Source organism: Typopeltis vanoorti, chromosome 11 (genome assembly GCF_054136105.1).
Source record: "Typopeltis vanoorti isolate ZY-2024b chromosome 11, IOZ_Tvanoo_1.0, whole genome shotgun sequence".
Taxonomy (NCBI): domain Eukaryota; kingdom Metazoa; phylum Arthropoda; class Arachnida; order Uropygi; family Thelyphonidae; genus Typopeltis; species Typopeltis vanoorti.
This window is the reverse complement of record NC_143559.1, coordinates 20,408,608-20,429,411: the sequence shown is the minus strand read 5'-3', so window position 1 is coordinate 20,429,411 and position 20,804 is coordinate 20,408,608. Positions and strand designations below refer to the sequence as shown.

The 20,804-nt window shown below is 38.4% G+C and overlaps 1 protein-coding gene across 1 annotated transcript in view; it reads left to right on the top strand.

Annotated features, from left to right (window-relative positions):
• Positions 1-20,804, top strand: part of LOC150101354 (phospholipid-transporting ATPase ABCA3-like) — a 305,741-nt gene that overhangs the window by 210,359 nt on the left and 74,578 nt on the right. The window contains exon 13 of the mRNA XM_090400778.1: positions 10,735-10,908. Coding sequence (XP_090256904.1) covers positions 10,735-10,908 — 174 coding nt within the window. The remainder of the gene's footprint in view (positions 1-10,734; positions 10,909-20,804) is intronic.

The window sequence follows — 20,804 nt, the reverse complement described above, 5'->3', positions numbered from 1 at the left end:
TAGTTCTAAGCCACTTCTCCATTATTAAAAACATGTTTCCGAAAAATATATAAATACTGGGGTTAACTTACGACACACTTTGTCCAAGTATCTCTTAGCACTTTTGAAGATATACTGAGCCTTGGTTGAAGGAGGAAAACCTTCAATAATAAAAATCAATAAACAACAAACAATTGGTTGAAATGTGGATAACACGTTTACTTCAGATCTGACAAAACAGCAAAGGAAGATGGAAACAATAAAACCATATTGTTGTTCACTTCACTCCTCTTTTATTACTCATCATTATTGTAGCGGCAGAATGCAGAATGTTCATGGAATGAACATTCTGCCTCTATTTGTTGGTTTTTTAAGTATCCATTGTATTTCAATAATTTTTACTTCTTCAATTTTAATTTGTTTTGTTTGGATAATTAAAATATATAGATTTATTTATTTAAGTCTGCCTGCAGACCACCTGTGGTCTGGACTTTAACTATCTCCCATGTACTACTAACATCCTTACCCTGCAGTGTTATATGTCATGGCACAGATTTAAGCTTCCTCCTAAGCTTGTCATAATCATCTGCCTTGTAGTTCCACATATACTCCTTGACAGAATATTCCTCATGTTTTGCAATCTCCCAAGTCAAGACTGCATGTTCACTTTCACCAGTCAGAGGCAATGTGGCCACCTTAGCTGTGGATAGCTCTTCTGATCCTATGACCAGATTCAATGCTCTCACACCCTTAGTCATCATCATCATCATCAAATTCCTGCCATGTACCCTCAAGGGGTGTACAGGATATGACAGTACTACATGAAAAAATTACATCATTACTAACTTCCTATCTACAATTTTCCTCCAAATCAGTCTGTTACTTGTCAAGACTCCAACATTATCAGATCTTATATTTCTATCGTCTAAGGCACTTTGTACCGTATCAATCCACCTATATCTTGGTCTTCCTCTGGGTCGTTTTCCTGCCAACCTGGCAGACAACACTTGTTTTGCTAATCTTTCCTCTCCCATTCTATTTAAGTGACCATACCATCTGAGATTAGCTCTGCTAACACATTCCTGGATGCTGACAATGTCAAGTTCTTTCCTAATATCCTCATTTTTAATATGATATTGCCATTGATGCCATCTGTTCACGCCTCTAATCTTTCTCAGGACTCTCATATCTGCGGTCTCTAGTCTTTGGTCAAGTGTTTTACTTCTGACCCAGCTCTCAGATCCATAAGTTAAAATTGGTTTGAACACAGTCTTGTATACAGCTAATTTAGTGTTCCGACTAATTTCTTTCTTATTCCATATGAATTTATTCAATTGACTTCCCACGATACCAGCTTTGCTGATTCTGTTGTCTATTTCTATATTTAGTTTACCATCTTCAGTAAAAATTGTGCCTAAGTAGCTGAAATGTTTTACTTGTTCCACAGGTTCTCCATTCACAACACAGTTGACATTTTCAATGATTCTGCCTATTTTCATTGTCTTTGTCTTTTTATTGCTGACCTTCATACCATATTTATTACAACAGCTATTCAATTTAGTCAAAGACTCTTGCAGACTTGTAGCGGATTTATTTAGAAGTATAACATCATCCGCATAAAGCAAAGAGCTGACATTAACATCTCCAATTTTTATATCAGGTTTAATACCACATTCCTTCATAATGTGATCCATATAGATAATGAATAACAGAGGGGATAATGTACATCCTTGTCTCACACCAGATTTAACATTAAACCATCTTCCTGTACTTCCTTCAATTCTAACTGCTGACTCACAACTCAAATAAAGACTAAGTATTGCTTGATATAATGCCCCATTGGCACCTTGTCATATGCCTTTTCTAAATCGACAAAACTTAAATACAGATCTTTGTTATATTCCCATGCTTTCTCGACTATTTGTCGTAAAGTGAAGATCTGATCCTGACAGCCTCTATTTGCCCTGAATCCAGCTTGTTCTTCACCAAGCTTTTCTTCCACAATTCTTCTCAACCGTTTCTCAAGTATACTTGCATAGATCTTGCCAGGAACACTCAGTAGGGAAATACCTCTGTAATTCTCACATTCAGTTTTATTTCCCTTTTTATATATGGGTACTATGAGAGCTCTACTCCAATCATCGGGAATTCGTCCCTCTGTCCAGGCTTTCTGAACTATGCAGTGCAGCCACTGTAAGACTCTTATACCACCATACTTCAGCATTTCTGGTCGAATATCATCTACTCCTGCTGCCTTTCCACATTTCAAGCCTTTGATGGCTTTTTCTACTTCAAGTATGGATATGTATTCCTGACTGCATGCCTGGTCAGTGTTTTTTATCACTGTGCTGTCATCACTGCTTGTTTCATTTAGCAGTTTTTCAAAGTAATTACTCCATACTTCAAGGATATCTTTTTCTCCTGTTTTCATTTCACCTTTATCATCTCTAATTCCTTTTACAGCATTCTTTCCTCCATTCCTAAGCTTCTTCAACAACCTCCAGAATATTTTGCCACCTTCTTGATATTTATTTTCTATATTCTTGCCAAAGTCCTCCCATGACTTTTGTTTAGCTAGTTTTACACACTGTTTAGCTTTCTTACATTTGTCTCTGTATTCTGTAAGAGTAAAAGCTGACTTATTTGCCAGGAACTTTTGATATGCTTTCTTCTTTTCCTTCACTGCCTCTTTAACTTCCTGTGTCCACCAGGGAGTTCTGATTTTTTTATCTTTGCACACAACCTCACCACATGCCTCTCTGGCAGAATCAATCAATGTTTCCTTCAGAGTTTGCCACTGAATCTCCAAGGTTTGATTCCTGTTCTCAAACTCTTTCATTTTCTTTTCAATAATATTTCTGTATTTTAGTCTACAGTTTACATCTGAGAGCTGCTCAACTTTTATTCGCTTTAAAACTTTCTTACATGTTATTCTTTTCAATATGAAATTCAATTTTATCCTGCTCAAGACTAAATAGTGATCACTTCCAATTTCAAATCCTCTGTACACTCTGGTGTCCTGCACCAGGGAGAAAACTTCACTATCAACAATAACATAGTCAATGAGACTTTTCTTATTCCTAGCCTCTTCTCTCCATGTGAATTTGTGCACATTTTTATGTTGGAACATCGTGTTAGTAATAACCAGTCCATGTCCTGAGCAGAAATCCAACAGATATTTGCCATTATTATTAGCTTTGCTCTTTTCTCCAAATTTTCCCAAAATATTTTTGTATGTCTCACAATCATTTCCTACTCTACTATTTAGATCCCCAACAAGGACCAACTTTTCCTTTTTCATTGTGTCAGTTGCTTTTTCTAAAGCCTCAAAAAATTCCTCCACTTCTACCTTAGTAGAACCTTCTGTGGGACCATAGGCACAAATAAGTCTCATTGTCCAGTTCCCCATTCTCATATTTGCCCACATTACTCTCGTACTAATTTGCTGATGCATGTCTTCCAGATAATCTGTGGAACTCCATGGCCTACAGCAACAACCAACTGTATTTATCTTACTGTCCTTGATCTCACCAGACTGCTTCAAATGATCAGCCACCCTTGTGCCTATCTCCTATTCTTTTTTGGCTGTAATTCATCTGCTATCATCAGCAGTAATCCTACCCTTATCTTCTCTGTCTTCCCTGAAAATACTAAATCCTTCACATTCTATCCCTGTAACTACATCATCTACTGTTAACCAAGTCTCATTAATGCCTCTAACTTTTGGCAAGGTTTCACTAGCCAATGCCAAAAGCTCCTCCCTCTTGTTTCTGATACTTCTGACAAAAATGGTATGATAAGAAAAGATGGTATGATAGAGGCAAATTAAGAAGAGGGCCAACATAATTGCAGATGAGTCAATGTGTAACAGAATGGGATGGAGTTTGTGGATGCAAGGAGTGAGTTCGATTGATAAAAAGATCTACATAATGCAAATAGTTTGAATTTCAATGGATTCTGAGTTAGTTTTTTTTTAAGAAAGTACTGTTTGCAGCAAGAGTTCACAAGTGTACAATAACAGAAACTGGAGTATTTAAAGAGATACAGGAGAGCGTGTGAGTGCATATATCCTAGAGGTGAGCAAGTGGGAGAATGATGATTTGATGCTGAATGTAGCTCTCAGGTTCTGATCTTGAGTAGGATAATCAGTGTAATGTGTTGGTGAGGCTGTGGGATGAAAGGGATAATGCATTTTATGTATAATAATGTCAGTATTTGGAATAACTGGAAGTTTTTGTCATTGATTAGTTCAATTTGGCCAAAAGGATTATATGCATTAGAGACACTTAATTGATAGAGGATAACATAGAAATATAATGCAAGGGGTATAATAGTATTTTTAGAGAGGATAGAGAGTATAGGGTGGGGGGGGGGATACTATTGATAGAAGAATTGAAGCCAAAAAAAAAAAAAAAATTAGAAGTACATCAGTAGGACAGGAATGCAGAATAACAGGCAGTATGCATTGACAAATCATAATAGTGAGTGCAGATCAAGTAATTATTATGGGGTATAGACTGGAAGGAGGAACAGTCACAGGTAGCAAAAAAAAAAAGTTATAATTACCAGAGACAGCATGTTATGGAGATAACTCAGAGAACTTGGCAGTAATGAAGGAAGCCACACCACCTCGAAGTGAGGGAGAGCATTCATGTTGTCTGTACCTGGCAGATTGACACACAGAAATTTCAGTTAGGAATTTGTGTATATTTACAAAACAGATGATTATATAACAGAGGAGCCAGTTAGAGAAATGCCATGGCATAAGAATATGGATGAGAAATATGTTAGCAGTACATAGGAAGGTAGTCAAGAGATGTTTGAAGAAAGCAGTATCAGACTGTATACCTAGAGTCGACAGGATAAACTGGGTATAAGTTAAATAAATCACTAGCATTCTTCTTCTGCAGCTTCTCCCACTTAAGTGGGGTCACTGTTGATGATGAGTCTCCTCCACATCCTCCTGTCTTGGGCTGTCACCACATCCAAGTTCATCCTCAAGTCCTCTTCTACAAGCTCCCTCCATCTCTTCTTTGGCCGCCCACGCGTTCTCCTTCCTTGCACATCCATCTGCATGACCCTTCTTCCCACATATTCATCCTCCCTCCTCATCACATGACCAAACCATGTCAACCTTGCCTCCTGTATCTTCACTCCTAAGTTCATAACTTTCACTGTTCTCCTCACATAGTCATTTCTGAGACGATCCTTTCTGGTCACACTGCACATCCACCTAAGCATTCTCATCTCTGCTACTTCCATCCTGCTGATGTTATTTTTCCTCAGGACCACAGTTTCTATAGCATACGTCATAGCTGGCCTCACTACTGTCCTATAGATTTTGCCTTTCAGATTGATCGGCACCGTCTTATCGCATAACACTCCAGCCATCTCCCTTCAGTTCCTTCAGCCCGCTTGTATCCTGTATCCCACTTCCTTCTCAGCTCCTCCATCTTCTTCCACTGTTGAACCTAAGTATCTAAAGTCCCTCACCTTCCTGATGATATTTCCTTCCGGCTCCAGATCTGTCTTCTGGCTGCCGCCCACTGTGCAACACATATACTTTGTCTTACTTCTGCTCAGTCTCATACCTCTCTCTTCCAGTACTTTTCTCCATCTTTCCAGTCTAGTTCCCACTTCTCTTCTTGAATCTGCACACAGCATTGTCCAAGGTGCATCTTCTCTCACTTCCTCCGTCACCACCTCCATCAAAATGTTAAACAGAAACAGACTTAATGCTGACCCTTGATACAAGCCAACTGTTACTTGAAAACTTTCTGTCTGTCCCAGACAGGTCCGAACACTTGTCTTCACATTTCTGTACATCTCCCGCACCAACCTGACATATTTCTCTGGAACCTTCTTCTCCCTCAAACACCTCCAGACTTCTTGCCTTGGCACTCTATCGTATGCTTTCTCCAGATCAATAAATGCCAGATGTAGCTCCCATTGTTTCTCTCGAAACTTTTCCATCATCTGCCGCAACCCAAAGATAGCATCTGTTGTTGATCTACCAGGCATGAACCCAAATTGTTTCTTTGCAATCTCCACCTCCTTCCTCAATCTTCCATCCAGAACCCTTTCTAGGATTTTCATTGTGTGGGACATCAACTTTATTCCTCTGTAATTTTTACGGTCTTGTGCATCCCCTTTACCCTTGTAGATGGGGACAAGAGTACTCTCCCTCTATTCTTCAGGTATATTTTCCTGTTGGCAAACTTTCATGAACAGGTCCTACAGCAGATCAATTCCCTCTTCCCCCGGTGCCTTCCATGCCTCCGCTGGAATCCTGTCGGGGCCCACCGATTTTCCATTCCTCATCCTCTTCATGGCCTCCGTCACTTGCACTCTACTGATGTTCTGCACCATCCCCTCAGAAGGCTGCCCATCTTCTCTGTGAGTCCTTGCATTTTCCTCATTCAAAAGTCCCTCAAAGTATATTCTCCATCTGCTTCTTATGCCCATATCCCTCCATAATACTCTTCCTTCAGCGTCTTTGATCTGCCTCACATGTAAGATGTCTTTTGCTGCTTTATTTCTACATTTCGGTAGTTGGTAAATTTTTCTCTGTCCTTCCTTTGTTTCTAATTGATCATACAGATCTTGATATGCCATGGCCTTTGCCTGTGCCACAACTCTCTTGGCTTCTTGCTTTCTCTCTCTGTACACCTCTGTCCTCTTCCACTCTTAACTCATCCCACTTCTGCTTTGCCTTCCTCTTAGCTGTCACTGCCACTTGTACATTATTATTCCACCACCAACCCTCCTTCTCCTCTCTAATCTTTCCAGATGTCTCACCAAGCACCTCAATTGCACAGCTCCGGATTACTTTTGAATTATGTTTCTACCAATCTTGTACACTTTCCAGTCCATCCGAAATCCTCTCTAACACCCTCTCCCTAAAACGATTCCTCACACTCTCTTCTTTTAAGTGAAACCACTTAATTGTCTTCATCCCATGGCTTCCAGAGGTTCTTATCTTCAATCTTATTTTAAAGTCTGCACACAGCAGTCGGTGTTGCTGTGCCACTTGATCTGTTGGAATTACTTTACAATTTGTCACAAACTTAAGACGTTTTCTTCTAGTCAAAATGTAGTCAATTTGTGAACTGTTGTTACCACTCCTAAATGTTATCAAATGTTCTTCCCTCTTGTAGAAAAACGAGTTCACAATTGCCAGTTCAAACGCTACTGCAAAGTCCACAACCCTCTCTCCTTCCTGGTTCATCATTCCCACTCCGTGGCCACCATGCACTCTTTCACAGTCTCTATTCTGTCTCCCTATGTGTCCGTTCAAGTCTCCTCCGACAATCACATCTCGTTTTCTTCCAGTTCCCTCATTTCTTCATCTAACATGTTCCAGAACTCATCTTTCTCCTCTGCTGTACAGCCAACTTGCGGGGCATATACGCATAATACGACCACCCGCTCATCTCCAAGACCCAATTTCATTCACATGATCCTGTCGTTCCTTCTACCCACTTCCAGTACTTCGCCCTTCATTCTGCCACACACCACAATTCCTACACCATTTCTTCCCTCGTTATTCGCTCCAGAGTAGAACAATTTATATCCATCTCCCAGTTCCTTTGCCTTCCCCCCCCCTTCCACCTTGTTTCCTGCACACATAAAATGTTCAGCTTCCTCGTCATGTCTGCCACCTCTCTTCTCCTTCCAGTCATGCTTCCAACATTCAGTGTTCCCACTTGCAAAATCCTCTCCACCTGCTGGGCTCGCCTCTTTAACCGCACCCACCCTTGATGCGGTAGCCCTCGTCCACTTCTCACAACTGTAGGGTGATATGGCTGCACATCGCTTAAGGGGTACGCCCTAGCCCTTTATAACATTTTCTCTTTGACTCATATCATAGCTAGAGCTGGGTGAAGTTTTACGACCGATGCCCTTCCTGACATCAACCCTCACCATTTATCCGAGCTTGGGACCGGCACCTATTGAGGCTAGCTTGCCTCCTTTGGTAGCTGCATAAGACAAAATGACTTAGCAAGATAGGAAAGATTCACCCCTAGCCCTCGAATACTCTAATAGCATCAGGGGGAAGGAGCAAGGAGAGGAGAAAGAAGCAAAGAAAGAAGGGGAGGAACCAGTCTACAGAATAATATAACAGATGTATATTACATGAAGTAAGGCATGGTCCAGCATCTAGTTACACTGCCTCGGGGTTTGCCATGCCCGTACTCACTAAAGTGAGCCCTTGAGGTTTAGCATTATTAGTGAAAATTGCAGAAAAAGTTCTGGAGGGTATATAAAGAAAGTGGTTAGTAAGTCCATGACCTGTGCAAGGCCCAGGAAAGAAAAATGAGCTATACAGCAAAAGCCAAAACTAATTTGAGAGGAAGCTCTCATGGAGGAAGATGAGGCCAAAGGGAATTCCAAAACGTTCTTTCAATCTGTGTTTACATGGGTATACCATCCAGGTTGGAGATATTGCAGTGCCAAATATTTACATTCACTCCATCTGCTATCACTAGTCTGTTATCCAATTCCATCTGTTTCAGCTTGTGGTTTGGCAATCTATCAAAAGCCTTTGCAAAATCCAAGCATACCACTGTAATGTGTCTCCCTTGTCCAGTGCATTTGTCACCTTGTTAAAGTAGATAAGTAAGATGGTAAAACATTACCTCCCTTTAGCAAACCCATAGTAGTAAGGATAAAGAATACCACTGTTATCAACCCACCTTTGTGTCCTAGCTCTCACCAACCTCTTGAATGCTTTAACTACAACTCCAGATATACAGATGCCTATAATTTGTAGCCATATCCTTATCACCACCTTTGTGAAGTGGAACAATTTTACCTTCCTTCCGCTTCTTTGGAATTTGTGCTGTTGCAAGATTTTTGTTAAACAGGTAGGCCAAGGTTTATGCTAACTCCATGTAACATTCACTTAAGATATGTGGCAATATGTCATAAACTCCTATTGCCTAATTGATATTTAACTTACTTAACTCCTCATATATCTCTGGTTGCTTACCATTCAGTGTTCTCTCATTTCATTCTCTACACTTTGAAACACCCTGATGAACTGCTCATTGAATGCATTGATTGTATCCTCTGCAGCTGTTACCAATCTCCTACTTTCATCCATTAACATCATCTTGCCATAATTATTTCTCTCTCTACTTGCTGCATGTCGAAAAATACTCCTGAGGGTTTTTCTTGGCCTGATTAGGTAATTTCTGGACTGTAGCCAGAAATTACAGTATCTTTAATATCAGCATGTCCTTACCAACCGATCTTTTTTTAGCAACTTATCAATCTTTATACTCAAAAGTGCCTTCTTTCAGATTTCATGCTTAATTCCCTCATTCATCCATTTGACACCCACCTTATTCAGCATTTTGACCTTCAGAATACATTCACACACTGATGCTGTTATGTATTTCTGTGTCACTTCACAAGCACAAACACAGCAGTTTACTTTTAGGTCTATAACCAGTCCTACCCAAGCCACCTGTTGGTTGTGATTTCTCCATCACACCTGCCTTTGCCCAGTCATCTTTATCAGTGATGCATACCTCCATATATCTCCTCAGTCTTCCCCCCCCCCACATCCTGATCCATTCGTATGCTCATCACACATTCACTACCACTTTGTAACTTTATGCAGGATTAAATGCAAGATGTGCAAGGTGTTGCATTTTTTAGTGCAGAAATATAAGGCTGTGTACTATATCGATGGTGCTGTACTGCAGGAAACGATGAGATTAGAGATTTGGGAGTGATGGTTGACAGTAGACTGAAGTTTAGAGGGTGTATTGCTAGTGTTGCAAAGGCTGCACATCATAGTGCTGCTATGATAAGAAGAGTACTCTAGCATGCAAGGAAAAGGAAGTGGTTGTGCCACTGTATAAGGCACTGGTCAGACCACACTTGACTCTTGTGCTCAGATCTAATCACCGGTTTTCAATGTGATGTGGAGGCATTGGAGAGGGTCCAGAGGCAAGTGACTAAGACAGTATCAGGAGTTTGGAATGCTGGCTATGGAGAGAGGTTGAAGAAATGTGGATTGCAGAGTTTGGTGGATAGGAGGAAGAGAAATTTAAGTTAGTGAGAGGATTTTATCAGGTTAATCCAGAGGGGACTATAAAAAGAGTAGATGATGAGAGGGGAAGAACTAGATGTCATTCCTGGAAGTTATGTAAAAGTGTGGTGAAGAAGGGCATGATAAATATGTTGTCAGTTGAATGAACCTCCCATGATGAGTCTGTCGACTCCATGGAAGGTGTAATAATAATAATAAAAAAAAAAAAAACTCTGGGAAGTCACTATATGAGATAGTATCTTTAGAATCAGCATGAGCTGTGTAACACTCCTCCTACCTTACAAATACAGCTGAATTAATTTGGCAAGATCTGGGAGATTCTAAGACAACAAATATCTGAACTTCTCTGACTTCATTTTTTTATCTGATCCATAGAAGGCACCTTGATTTCATTAATTATTTTTAGTTACAATTTGAATTGTTTAGATAAATCTAATTGAGTGCTTTGAATTCAGTAAAATATTAGTACTTCAATAAATGTACTGATTTTGTTTTTCTAGTGTTGCTTATAGAATAAAGCAATAGTATGAATAAACAAAAATAATAAAATAATAAATTATTTGGTTTAACTTATTCTGATATGTCATTTTGTTTTTTGTGAGCTTACATAAAACTTTGTGGCTTAGGGTCAGAGAGATTTTAAAAAAAACTGAAGGTAAACTAGATTTAAAAAAAAAAAAATTTTATTTCAGTGGTGGTAACAAACGGAAGCTATCCTTAGCCATAGCACTAATTGGTTCACCTTCTGTTATCTTTCTGGATGAACCCACATCAGGAGTAGATCCAGTAGCCAGAAGAAAATTATGGAATGCATTAATAGCTGTAAGAGAAGTTAGTAGAGCAGCAGTTGTCTTAACTACGCATAGGTAAGAATAATAAATGATTTTTTTTTTTTTGAAATTTGTTATTAAAATTTTTTTTTAATTTAAAAACTTATCTTTAAATGGGTAATTAACTGGAAATGCATTTTTTTTTATTATTCTTTGATTTTTGTGAAAATAAAAAATACAGTGATTTCCTTTATTTCACATTCTGATCATCTGTGAACAAAAATGGAGAATTATCTCCCACTTTTCTGTAAGGATTCCTTCAACTCCATAAAGCTCTGCTAATTATAATGATAATAATATATATAGTACTCAAACCTAATAATTCTGTCAAGTGCACACACAAAGATCATATATTCCAAAAGTGTGAAATAATCCACATCCATTCACTCAAAACCACATTCACCATTTTTTTTTTCACAAATCCTGATAAAAGAAGGAAATTAATACTTTATGAACTTCAATAAGTAAATAACTGAAATACCCAACATTCTGGGTATTCTGGATATTCATTTTAAATATTCCAAAGAAAACACTTAGATGTCTTTGACCCACATAATATCCTGATATTCTGTGTGTGGTAGATATGCTTTTGCTTTAAAAAAAAAAAAAAGGCTATAGTTTATTACTAAGAGCCCAAGTTACACATTAATGGAAGTTTGTTCACTTGGCTATGCTACCAATTACATATTTGGTTTAATCCTTTATCCAAGTGTAAGCAAAGAAAGTTTGCGCCTGAAATATTTTCAGGACTGGGGCAACTCGTGGTAAAGGTGGTATAGGTTCTGATCACTTGCCTTAGTATCCCATAATGCGAAACACATATCCATATGGGTATGCATAGCATTATACATTATACATGGAAAGGATCACTACCCAGACTGGTTTCAACCTTTATTGAGGTCTCATCAGTGGGAGCTAGACCCAGAAGTGGTGATACTAAGGTGGAAGTAAAGCCCAAGGTCTACATGCATAATATCATGTAGAGAAAAGCATAATCCAAATAAAAGCCAGTACATTATTACAAACTACTCAAAGTCAGAAGGAAAGTGATTAACTATCTATGAAATTATGCATAAATGTATGCCTGGTTCATCGGTTTGGGAAACTGTTCTCTATAGCTTTCTGCCTTATAAACATATCTTCCCTAGTTGTTGGAAATGCCAACTAGATCGCTAGGGCAACTAACTTACATCAACCAAAGAAACAATACCAAGCTTGTTAGAGAGTCAAAGTGACAACTGCTACATTTCATCTTCAGAGCAGGGTTCTCTGTTTTCACTGACCCTCTTCTGACATACAGACCAAATAATACCCTAACTAGGAATGCTACTCATCATACCATTATTAAATAATTAGGGAGAGCACTCCTCCATTTGAGAGTAAAGCGGTAAGATGATTTCCACTAGCTATTACATGGGACCAAATCTGATGGCAAAGTGTTTGGTGACTTCCCAATCAGTTGGTGAATAATCTTACTGCTGCTTACTCTGACACAGTGTGCCTGAAGGGAGTCTGAGTATAGTAGTATGCAGGGATCACTGTTGAGGCCATGCTTGGATTAGAGTCTGGGAACTCTAATCCAAGCACACGTCATCTCTGCTGCATGTCCCTTCTTGATTAGTTTCTGCACTCATTCAGCCATGAAATAAATAAATACTAATGTCACTGCAGATATAAAAAAACACCTGCCATAAAAAAAAATAATAATAAGCGCTTCTACATCCATTTCACCAGTATGTGGGACATTAGTACAAACATTAGTGATGTATACACCAGCACTTACAGACATCAAAACTCGATCTGCTATTCCTAACCTAACTCCAACTGACATCCTCTGTGACTACAATCCATCTCAGCTATTCCAACTAAATCATGTATGATGCCTTCCAGAAAAAGGAAGGAATATATGCTTTTGTCAAATCAGACATTCCTTGCCAAAAGTTATCAACCCTGGAATCCTTACTATACAGTTTGCTCTAGCTCGAGCTTTTCTTGCCTCACCCCATAGCTTTCATATCAGGCTTGATCTAAAAAATAAACAGTTTTAAAGGGACATACATGTGCACTAGACATATCTAAATAACTTACACTGCTACACATGTAACAAATATTATATAGAATTTTATTCAAAAACTCCAGTATCTTTTATCCAATACATTTTATTTCATATATGTTACATGGACATCATCAGGGAGACTGTTTTACTATATTCCAAACACAATAATGAGTCATAAATGCTGTGACAGTGAATGAGTTTAAGGCGAGGTATGATAGATACTGTATGAATGTCGAATAGTTGTGATGAAAATGATTTGGGGCCTCCCTCGATGAGTCTAATGACTCCCTGGAGTTGCCCGTAATAATAATAATAATAATAATAATAATAATAAATCATGTGTATATTAGCTTGTGTCTCAATTGTAGCTGAAGTATATGATATTACACTATTAGAGTTCAGAGAAACAATTGTAGAAAGTTGGTAGATTAAAAAAAAAAAAAAACTTATGAATAGTTAATAGTGATCACTTCCCATGTGCCAGTTAATAGTGATCACTTCCCAAGGTTTTGGGAAGTGAACACTATTAATTGCTCAAAACATTTTTTAATTAATAATTATTTTACATTATTTTTTTATCTATGCAACTTTCTACACTTTTTCCTTTGAACTCAAATAGTGTAATATCATATACATCAGCTGTGACCGAGAAACGAGCTAATATATGCATAATTTAGGACTCATTATTGTGATTCACGTTTTCTCGCATTCAGAAATAGATCGACAGTGAATCTCTACTTTGCAATGAACAACACAGGTTTATTATTATTATTATCCAGGCCTCCATGGAGTCAAAAGACTCATCGTGGGAGGTCCCCCCCCCAAGAAACACAAAGTCTATCATACCATTCTTTAAACTCATTGACCATTCTCACTCTCACCACTCCATCAGGCAATGCATTCCATGGTTCAACCACCCTCCATGAAAAGAAACCGTTTCCTTTCGTAACTTCCAGGGATGGCCTCTTGTCATCGCTCCTTCCCTCTGTTCAACCAAGTGGAAAGAACTCTCCAGTGTCAACCCTGTAACCACCTTTTACTGAGAGAAGGTCATGTTTTAGCAACTTGCTCACATTCTATAATAATGTTACTACTGAACTAGACAAGGGGAATGGATACATCATGATACTTTTGGATTTTGCTAAGACTTTTCAGAATACAACATGGAAGACTGTTGCAGAATATGGGTTTGGATTATAAAATATTAGCATGGTTAAAAGGATGGGTGACTGACAGATACCAAAAAGTGGTATACATGGGATGTGAGTCTGCAAGATTTAAGATAATTAGTGGTGTACCACAAGGATCAGTCCTTGGTGCACTGTTATTCAATCTGTACATTGATGACATTGAGAAGGATCTGACAGGCGACATACAGCTATTTGCCGATGATGCTAAGATAGGTAGGGTGATTAGGAATGCTGCTGATATGCAGTACTTGCAGAATGATTTGAATAGGCTAGGATTGTGGCCATGGGAAAAAGGATGTCAGTAAACTAAAGTCATGCACTTTGGCATGATTAGATATCCAGGTTTGTATTATATTGGTAGGATTATGCTAGAATAAACTGATCAGGCTAGGGATCTTGAAGTGTTTAGTAGATGGCAACTTGAAGTTCAGGGGCCATGTAGCAAAGATTACAAATGCAACTCAAAAGTTAATTACCATTCTGAAGCGAACTTTCACATGTAAAGATAGGATGTCATTTTGCCTCTTTACAAGGCCTTGATAAGACCTAACTCGGACTATTGTGCAGGTCTGGTCTTGTGGTTTCTGTTGTGATTCTGATATATTGGAGAGAGTGCAAAGGAGAGTGTTAAAAATAATATTAGGATTGTGGAATACTGATTATAAAGATAGATTGAGAATTTGTAGACTGCAGATACTAGCAAACAGGAGAACGAGAGGTGGTATGATTGAGATATACAAACCTCTGAAAGGGTTATACAGAATTTCAGCAGATGGAATTTTTCATTTTATGGAGGGTGGGGAAAGAACAAGAGGGCATCTTTGGAAGCCCTCTTGTCTCTCATAGGGTGATACATGATTGGAATGGATTGCCGTTTGATGTGGTATGTGCAAGCAGTGTGAATGAATTCAAGAATAAATATGATAGCTAGTGTGTGTGTAGTGTGTAGTGTGTGGCCTCCCTCAATGAGTCCCTTACTCCCAGGAGGTCTCTCTTAATAATTATCATTTCCTGTATCATGATCTATAAAATAAACATCGGTGCTCCAAGCACAGAAAATTAGAGCACAATAGATGCTTGATTTCTACTGGATTTTTCTCTTCCATATACTACTGTTTGGTATCTGTCCATCAGCCACTCTTGTTTTCACATCATCAGATTCATATCGATCTATGTTTGATCCAGTTTGTGTAACAGAGTTCATTAGTATCCTGTCATGATGAAGCAACATTCTCCCCCTTCATCTAATTCAACTGTCACTATTATAAATTACTAATTATGATTAACGACCTACCTTTCACAAAGCTACATTGTGCCCCAAATAGAGTATCATATTTTTATGTTAATGTTGTTTAAAATTTACATGTTAATCTCCCAGCAAATAAAGTTCTACTAGCTTAATAGTTTTTCAATATACTGATGATAAAATGAAAGAACAGTGGAATTTTTTTTGCCTTTTTCCTTGCCACTTTATTCTCATATTCTGATTTTATTTCTTACTGAAGTTGTTATTCTTCATGCCTACACTTGCCGATGCCCATTCTTATACATTCTCTATAATGTACTCTTATTTTGCAGTCCTTCCTTACTTACCTCTATCTTTAAACTTTAAAGCATGTATTTTGATTCTGAAAGCATCTGGTGTGAGGTGGAGGTGGGAAAGACAGGATATTTAGTGAGGTGTTGCTACAGACCAAGGAGCACAGAGAGTGGGGACCAGGAGATGTTGAGACAGTTGAGCATGGCAAGTGCAAGAAGAATGATTGCTATGGGAGATTTTAACTACAGTAGTATAAATTGGGGAGAGGAAGATGCATGTAGCAATAAGGGAATGGAATTTTTAGAATTCTTGAGGGACAAATGTCTTAGGCAACATGTAATTTTGGATTTGGTTATAGCATCAGAAGAGTTGATAATAACTGAGATGACATCTCTACCACCAATTGGAGAGAGTAACCATATGGTTTTGACTTGGAAAATGAATAGACATGCAGGAATATCAAAGAGAAGGGAAGAACGTATGTGGAATTATAAAGCAGGTGATTATAATAGTCTCAGACATTAACTTGGGGAAGTTTCAGGGAGGGAGGAATTGGAAGGCCAGGATATCATTAGTGCTTGGGAAATTGTGAAGGAATATTTGTTAGCAGCAATGGTAAGCTGCATTCCACGAGCGAAGAAGAAGAGGACACAATTTGGAGTAAAGTGGATGACAAACAATATTAAACAGGAATTGCATGCGAAAAAGAGACTATGGAAGAGATATAAGGAGTCAGGTGAAGAGAAGATGTATGAAGAATATAAGACACAGGCCAGAAGAGTGACTAGTATGGTAAGGAAGGCGAAACTGGAATATGAGAGGAGATTGGCCCTTAGATCCAAAGAAAATCCTAGGGAATTTTTTAGCTATGTGGCCAGTAGGAGGAGAAATGACTGTGGAAGAATGACATTGTGGGATAAAAATGGGAATAGAGTGACTGATGCAGAGGACATAGTGGAATTGAAAGTGTCAATGAACACTTTATTGGAGTATTTCATTCTGGAGGAGTCAATTTGAATACCAGAGAAATAGGACAGGTTCGAGGTTTAGATATGCAGGAGGAGAGTGTGCTCTGGATGGTATTTCACCACAGGTTTTGAGAGAATGTGCTAAGAAACTGACAGTGCCTTTGACCTGGCTTTTCAATGAAAGCCTGGCTGCAGGAAAGGTGCCCATGGAATGGAAGGAAGGTAAGATAGTACCATTGCATAAGGGTGGTAGCAGACTGATAGTGTCTAATGATAGGCCAGTTTGTGTGTCATCAGTAGTTAGTAAGATCTTGGAGAAAGTAGTGAGGGACCTTATACAGCATTGGGCGGATAAGGGTAGTGTTATCTGTGAGAGTCAACATGGATATGTGAAGGGGCAATCTTGTTTTAGCAATATGCTAGCCTTTTATAATAAAGTTACAAGAGCATTAGATGAGGGAAAGGCATATACTGCCATTTTCCTAGACTTAGCAAAGGCATTTGACAGGGTACCACATGATAAGCTGATATTCAAATTGAAGCACATGGGTCTGGATATCAGATTAGTCAACTGGATTCAGGATTGGCTGTCTGATAGGTATCAGAGAGTTGTGTATGGTGGAGCAATATCAAAGAGGCAGAAGGTTACAAGTGGGATTCCACAGGGCTCAGTACTGGGACCTATATTGTTTAACCTTTATATCAATGACATTGTCCATGGAGTGCAAGGGGATATTCAGTTGTTTGCAGATGATGCGAAGCTGGGAAGGGTTATTAGTAATAGTGCAGATGTGGTAGCCCAGCAAGAGGATTTGAATAAGCTAGATAGATGGGCAAATGAATAGGTGGTGTCAGCTTAATGCAGCAAAATGTAAGGTCTTGAGATTTGGGATACATCGATGGGACGCTGCATACTCTATGGGAGGAGTTAAATGGGAGGAAGTAGGGGAGACAAGAGATCTGGGGGTTGATGATTAATAGAAATCTGAAATTTAGGGAACATATTGCAAAGGTAGTGAAGGTAACACAGAGGATTTCTGCAATAATGAGAAGGACACTGACCTGCAGAGATAAAAGGGTTATCCTTCCGTTGTATAAGACTCTGATCAGACCATACTTAGACTATTGTTCTCAGATCTGGTCCCCATGATTGGAAGGGGGATAAATTAACTGTGGAAAGGGTACAAAGGCGGATAACAAAGATGGTGTCAGGATTGTACAATGTTAGTTATGAGGATCGGCTGAAGGAGTGTGGACTGCAGAGTTTGATGTGTTGAAGGAGGAGAGATGATATGATTGAGACTTTTAAACTGTTGAGAGGTGGTTACAGGGTTGACACCGGGAAGGAGTCATGACAAGTGGCCATCCCTGTAAGTTACGAAAGGAAACTGTGAGAAAGAGGGTGAGGAGCGGTTTCTTTGCATGGATGGTGGTTGAACCATGGAATGCATTGCCTGGTGGAGTGGTGAGAGCGAGAACGGTCAATGCGTTTAAGGAGTGGTTTGATAGACTTTGTGTTTCCTAGAAGGGACCTCCCTTGATGAGTCTTGATAGACTTGTGTTTCTTAGAAAGGACCTCCCGCGATGATTCTTTCGACTCCATGGAGGCCTGAATAATAATAACAATGTATGAACAGAGATGAAAGATTATCAAAATATATCTTTGAAGCAGAAATGGTAGGGAAAATCCCTAAGACTTGTAACTAGAATGTCTTAAAAGATAGAAAAATAAGAATTGCTTTATTACAATCCTAAAAATAACATACTGGCCAAATTTGGTGGTAGATATAGTAATGAAATCTTAATAATGTTTTAGATATACCATGAGATGATGACTCTTGAAATGTAATTTTACATCACACTTTTTTATATATTCCTTGACAAACTCCACAAATTCTAATAATTTCTTTCCTTTCCAGTCGCTTATTGCATGCCAAAAAAGGTATGCCTACTTCATTTATAATTATGTAAAAACATATAATTATTAAGGAGCACCTCCATAGCCTAGATGAGCCTTCTGGTTGGAAATACCTGAGTTCGAATCCAATCTATGATGAGAGGACCCTCTATCAAGTATTTTCAATCAAATGGTGAGTTAACAGGTCTCATATAGAGGTAGAAGATTTTTTCTCTCAGAAACTCAGTTTTTTTTTTTTTGTCCAAACTGGTCCTGCAAACACCTATCTACAGACATAAGATAATAACTGCAAGATAGAAGAGATTAAAGCCTCTCATCTTATCTTTCTACTGCACATTATGGATCTCAGGTAGAGATCCATAATAGTCAACCTCCTAGATGGAGATGACACTTGACTGGACAACACAGAATTATTAAGGGCTCCTACTGTCTTAGATAATTATCGCTCAGCAACTCAATGTCCTTTTGTTACTAACATTATTCTTCCAGTTAAAATTTCTTGTCATGATTAATTGCTTTGCACTCAGCTGATTAAACATTGTATATTAATCTTTCTTTCCAAATATACTTTTTTTCTCATTCACTCTTTGTTTCACACCATGTGGCTTTATATCTACTGCCACTCCTTCTACTTCTTCATATGAGCTGGAAATAATTCTTCTACTTCAGCAGCAAACATATCCTTTCCATAATATCAGTACTATTTCATTTATTTCAATAAATTTTGTACAGACAAAGCTAAAACAAAGCCACAAATCCATCACACACTTATAATATATTAAATAATATATATATTATATATTATTTAATATCTGCCAGGTGGCATTTTGCTGAAAGGTTTATGTAAAGAAGGCTCCCATTTCAGCTAATTTTTTGGAATAAGTGTGTGTAGATGAGTAAGGGTTGCAGTAAAAGTTGTGCACTCGCAATGTTTCTAGTGTGGGCTTGTTTCTTTAAGTTTGATTATGAAATTGTTAAACTTGGAGTGAAATGTAGTAACTGGCAAAGGAAAGAAGGCAGCAGCTTTGTCTTTGCGGGGGTTTTTATTTTAGTTATTTCGTGAAATGTGGGGTATGCTATATGTATTAGTTTGATTATGTAGATAAATTATGGATATTTAAGGTGGATGGAAAGAAGGTGTGTGTGTGTGTGCAAAGTGTGATCTGAATGAAGATTTGATAAGTGGTAACATATTGGTAACTGAAAGTGTTAGTAGAGAGAATGCCACAAAAAGGATGAGTGCTCGTCTCATAGCAAAGAGGGATAGTGTAAAAGAGCAGCAAAAAATTGGTAAGAAAGTTTTAAAAAGTGAATGAGCAATCTAATAAACTTAACAATCAATGGTAAGAATGGTGTAAGATGAAAAACAGAGTGCAATTAATGATAAGGTAGTGAGCAAAGTTGACGATAAACAAGTATGGCTGGTGATAAAATTGAGAGAGTGAATGAAAGTGAAAAAATTATGCAAGATATGAAAGCTGAGTTGGTTAAGATGAGACAAGAGATGTGATGGATATGGAGTGAAATGAAGAGAATTCGAGATGTGTATGGAAGAATGAAGAAGATGAAAATAAACAATATTGATATGAAAGAGGTAATGAAAATCCCCGAGTGCTGTTGTATGTCACTTTGATTATTAGACGTGTGGTAAATGAGAAGATGCACAAGGTTTGTTTTCCTGATGGTAAAATGAATAGAGTGATTGAGACATAGGATATGAGGAGTAAGCGAGCAAAATAGTTGGTAGTGGTAATAGGGAACAAATGACTTGACTGGGAACATGTAAGATTAGATATCAGGTGGTTGTTGAGAAGGATAAAAGATAATAGTGTTATCGGAAAGTATATTCCTCAGGTATGACAATGATGAATTGAAGTAGAGAACAAAGATTGTGAATATGTTAGCAGAAATGTGTGAGGAGAAAGGAGTGCAGTTTGTTAATGTGTGGGAGAAATTTGAAGGATGAATTGAGCTATATAAGAGTGATGGACCGCATTTGAATGGTTTTGGTGTGTGTCATTTGGAGAGACTGCTGCTGGAAGGTAGAGAAATGAGTGCAGAGAATGAATCTGATCAATTAAGAAACAACATGAAAAAGCAAGAGAGTAAGGAAGGAGAGATTGATGTGGTGGTCATGAATGATGAAGCGGGTAGCATGAGTTTAGAGAATGAGCAAACAAGTGTGCAAGACAAACAGGGAGGCTCAGGGTGGACAGGGGAACACAGCATGAGAAAGACTGATGCTCCAAGAGCATGTGAA